This window comes from Narcine bancroftii, chromosome 5 (genome assembly GCF_036971445.1).
Source record: "Narcine bancroftii isolate sNarBan1 chromosome 5, sNarBan1.hap1, whole genome shotgun sequence".
Classification (NCBI taxonomy): Eukaryota; Metazoa; Chordata; class Chondrichthyes; order Torpediniformes; family Narcinidae; genus Narcine; species Narcine bancroftii.
The window spans coordinates 185,978,158-185,983,139 of record NC_091473.1 but is presented as its reverse complement, the minus strand read 5'-3'; the positions used below and the strand labels follow the sequence as shown (position 1 = coordinate 185,983,139).

At 38.7% G+C, this 4,982-nt stretch overlaps 1 protein-coding gene across 1 annotated transcript; it reads right to left on the bottom strand.

Annotated features, from left to right (window-relative positions):
* Positions 1–319: 319 nt before the first annotated feature.
* On the bottom strand, positions 320–1,838 carry LOC138765398 (probable G-protein coupled receptor 139). Its single transcript, XM_069942441.1, has 2 exons — positions 1,634–1,838; positions 320–1,197 (listed from the first exon to the last, which is right to left on the bottom strand). Exons 1-2 carry the CDS (start codon positions 1,836–1,838, stop codon positions 320–322), a joined length of 1,083 nt encoding a protein of 360 aa, XP_069798542.1.
* Positions 1,839–4,982: the final 3,144 nt, after the last annotated feature.

Here is a 4,982-nt window from a genome sequence, read left to right as displayed (position 1 = left end):
ACACACACACACACACACACACACACACACACACACACACGTTAATTTCCTGTGACTTCAATACTCCAATTACAACCGGCTGCGTAGTCCCATGGTCAATCACGAACGAATGATGGAGGGAGGGAGAGTTGGCGAAAGATAGATAGAAGAGAGACAAACACAAAATACATACATACACATCAACGGAAGTTCGTTTCGAATCTTAAGTCCAATAACGTGAATATGTGCGCTTGAAATGGTCATTCCTTCCAAATCTGCAGATCACTTGTAAGATTTATTTGAGCACTAAACGGAATATTCACATACAACGCGATCCCCTTCACGTAAAGAGATATTTCACCGCAATCTTCAGTTCCTCCCTGAATCTCCTCTGGGACAAAGTGTAGATGCACGTGTTGGTGCAGGTACTGAGAAATAGAAACATGTATGCAAATTGCTGCAGAATATATGTCGGGTTACTTCGATATCTGTCTGTGTAAAAATAATTTTGAGTTTGCCATTTTGAGTGAAACACGACATAGGGGATCCACAACAAAATAAAATTGGCAGAGAGAGAGAACAACAGAACCATTGACTTTCTGCGTTTTCCCGCCTCCGGATCCGTCTCCTTCACAATGTTTTTCCGGAGAATGCGACGTATTTCATTTGCCGCAACAATATGACGGACGGTTAAACCGTTGAACAATACAATGAGGCCGATTGGCACTAAAGGTGTTGTGACGCTGATGAAGACCGTGTATATTCTCCAGAAGGTTGAGGACGAATATTCAGCTTTGGGAACGCAGCGCCACGGCAAGTGGTCAATGACGACCCAAGGTTTTATTACGAGGGCGTAGGGAACGTATCTCACACAACCCCATATTGTCACAATTACCATCACAACCGTGGCCGTTCGCTCGGTGCAATACCGCTCCCGCAGCCTCACACCACAAATTGCGACGTAGCGATCGAACGTGAAAGCCACCGTCAACCAGACAGAACAGTCCATTGCTACAAACCTTAGGACAAGGGTCAGCGTGCAGATTGGAGTGAAGAGCAAATACGGAGCAAAAATGTAGATGTTATTAACCTGCTCCAGCAATACCCCGATGACCACACACATTAAATCAGCCATCGCCATTCCGACGAGGTAGCGAGTGATGCACCGTGACAAACCACAATTCCTCCGCCATAGAATCAAAATCGCCATTAAATTAACTGTAAAGACACAAAAAAGTCAGTTAAACCGCGCCAACCCGGCTCCTTTTCAATTTATATTTGTGCACAAAATCATTTTAATTTCTCTGACCCCCTTTAGGACGAGGATGGCTGAGGATCAGAGAGTGGGAACGCAGTGGACCCGCGCACTTTCTCTCTCACTCATTCTTTCCCTCTGCTTTCCCCCCCCTCCCAATTTCCCTCAAACCCCAGATGCATGAAAACAGCGGATCGCAGTGCGATCTGAGAGCAGTTTAGATCGGTGACTCTGAACACCTGGTCGGTGAAGGACTGATCAGCTCAGTCACCGAGACCAGATTTGTGGCTGTTTAAGTATTTTATTTTATTTTTCAAAATGTCAACCATATCAAACAAAATATATACAAACGTTTCTCATTAAATATACACTGTGGCATTTTCTACCTTCGCCCCATACCTTCCCTTCCCCCTTCCCACACCCTCCAAAACCAATAAATAATCAACGTATTCCATACAATAAAACCATTAAACAATGTTATCCCACAATGAAAAATAAACACGAAAAATGTGTCATCTACTTTTCCACACTGGATCAAGTCGTTTTGTCTTCTTATCATTTTCGGGGGTGAGGTTCGAGGTAAGCCCTCGCTGTTAAATTCCATGTATGGTTCCCAAATCTGTTCAAATAATGTGACTTTAATTTTTAAATTATAATGTTATTTTTATTCAATGGAATACATTTTTTCATTTCCATGTACCATTGCTGTACTTTCAGGCTGACTTCCATTTTCCATGTTGGCATTGTACTTTTTTTTGCTACTGCTAAGGCTATCATATAGAATCTTTTTGCATTTTATTCAATTTGAGGTCTAATTCTTTAATTCTTATATTACTTAGAAGAAAGATCTCTGGATTTTTTGATATGTTATATTGTGTGATTCTATTGAATATCTGATTTAGATCGTCCCAAAACATTTTCACTTTCTCACATGCCCAGATAGCATGTACTGTTGTTCCCATTTCCTTCTTTCAGTGATAACATCTATTTGAAAATGTTGGATCCCATTTCCCTAACGTTTGGGGCGTGCTCTATAACTTGTGCAACCAGTTGGACTCGTTCATGCATAATCTTGTGTTTATTATACGTTTCATAGTTCCAGAACATAACGTTTTCCATGTTTCATTTTTTGTATAGGAACATAGGAACATAGAAAGTAGGAACAGGAGTAGGCCAAAAAATGGCCCATCGAGCCTGCTCCACCATTCAATACGATCATGGCTGATCTAATTTATGACCTAACTCCACCTACCTGCCTTCTCCCCATATCCCCTAATTCCTCTATCATGTAAAAATTTATCTAACCGAATTTTAAGTATGTTTAATGAGGCAGCCTCAACCACTTCCCTGGTTAGAGAATTCCAAACTACTCTCTGGGAAAAATTATTTTTCCTCATTTCTGTCCTAAATCTACTCCCCCGAATCTTGAGTCTGTGTCCTCTCGTTTTAGTTTCCCCGGCCAGCTCAAAAAACCTTCCTACATCTATCCTATCCTTACCCTTCATAATCCTGTATGTTTCTATGAGATCTCCTCTCATTCTTCTGAACTCGAACAATTACAATATTAGATGATTTAATCTTTCATCATAAATCAACCCCTTCATCCCAGGGATCAACCTAATAAACCTCCTCTGGACCGTCTCTAAAGTCAGTATATCCTTCCTCAAATATGGAGAACAGAACTGGACACAGTACTCCAGGTGTGGTCTCACCAGTACCTTATACAGTTGCAACATTACCTCCCTACTCCTGAATTCAATTCCTCTAGCGATGAAGGACAACATTCCATTTGCCTTCTTAATAACCTGCTGCACCTGCAACCTAACTTTTTGCGATTCATGCACAAGCACTCCCAAGTCCCTCTGCACAACAGCATGCAGTAGTTTTTCACACTTTAAATAATATTCAGCTCTTTTATTTTTCTTGCCAAAGTGGATAACCTCACACTTTCTAACAGTGTACTCCATCTGTCAGACCTTTGCTCACTCATCCAGCTTAACTATATCCCTCTGCAGACTCTTCACATCCTCATTACAATTTGCTATTCCATTCAATTTGGTGTCATCCGCAAACTTGGCTACACCACATTTTGTCCCCTCCTCCAAGTCATCAATGTAAATGATGAACAGTTGTGGGCCTAACACTGACCCCTGTGGCATCCCACTTACCACTCTCTGCCAACCTGAAAAACTCCCATTTATCCCGACTCTCTGCCTCCTGTCAGACAACCAATTTTCAATCCAGGCCAATATACTTCCCCGGACTCCACTTTCCTGTAACTTACTGATAAGCCTCTTGTGTTGCACCTAATCAAATGCTTTCTGTAAATCCAATATACAACATCAACCTGTTCCCCTCTATCCACTGCATCCATTATATCATTTTCATTATATTCTAGCTTAATGTACATGCACTTTATAAATCTTTTAATTATCATTGTGCCTGAAATCACATATTTAGAGCTACTTTCTTCTGGTAATCTGAGCCTGTGGCCCAATTTATCTTTTAAATAAGTTTTGAATCGATGATATGGAAACCTGTTACCATGTGTTATTCCATATTTGCACTTCAACTGTTCAAATTTTAATAAATTATTCCCCAAAAACAAAATTTCTATTCTTTTGATTCATTTTCTCTCCAATTCTCTTAAGGAAATGTTATCCATTGAAAAAGCGATTAGCTGCTTTTGCATCAATATTAATTTTGATAATTGGTAGTTTGTTTTTTTTTCCTTTCTAAGTGGATCTTCTTCCATATATTCAATAAATGATACAGTACTGGCGTGCTTATATATTGTACCAGCTTTTCATCTCACTTATAAAGAATATGTTCTGGTACATTCTCCCCCAATTTATCTAGCTCTCTCTTAGTCCATCCTGGTAAAAATCTCATAAATACCTTAATTGTGCTGCTCTATAATGAATTTTAAAGTTTGGTTACTGCAAACCAATTTTGTTGTACCTCACTGTTAATTTATCCAATGCTATCCTCGTTTCCTCCTTTCCACAAGAATTTCCAAATAATTCTCTTTAGTTCATTAAAGAATATCTCTGTTAAGGGAAATGGTAATGATTGAAATAAGTATTTTATCCTTGCTACGACATTCATTTTAATGCAATTTACCATCCCTATCAACCTTAGCGGCAATTCTTTCCAATGTTCTAAGTCTTCCAGCAATTTCTTTAATTTTGGCTGCTAATTTAATTTGTACAGATGGCTTACATTATGATCTAACCTAATACCTCGGTATCGGATTGCTTGTGTTTGCCATTTAAATGGTGATTCTTTTTTTAAATTCTGTATAATCTGTATTTCTCATTGGCATCACTTCACTCTGATTTGCGTTGATCTTGTCCCACAATATTTCTCCATACTCGTTCAATTTCTTATGTAATTCTTTTATTGATATTTCTGGTTCTGTTCAGTATACTATGATGTGATCTGCAAATAAACTGATTTTATACTCTTTCTCCTTTATTTTAATCCCTTTTCTTCTATTTTCTGTTCTTATCAGTTCTGCCAATTGTTCTATTGCTCAAGCGAACAGTGAAGGGGATAATGGATATCCCTGTCTAGTTGACCTACTTAATTTAAATTGGTTTGATACATATCCATTTAATGTGAACTTCGACAATGTTCCATAATGTTCCATTATGGTTTAATCCAATTAATATATTTTTTCTGGTACATTGAACTTCTGTAATACTTTAAATCAATAATTCCATTCTACTCTCTCAAAGGCATTCTC

Excerpts from the sequence above, each read along its gene's own strand:
- LOC138765398 (XM_069942441.1), bottom strand. The coding sequence starts at position 1,838 with ATGGAATTTAACAGCGAGGGCTTACCTCGAACCTCACCCCCGAAAATG. Across the intron at positions 1,198-1,633 it reads GTGGGAAGGGGGAAGGGAAG|TTAATTTAATGGCGATTTTG; the intron begins GTATGGGGCGAA and ends GTGTCTTTACAG.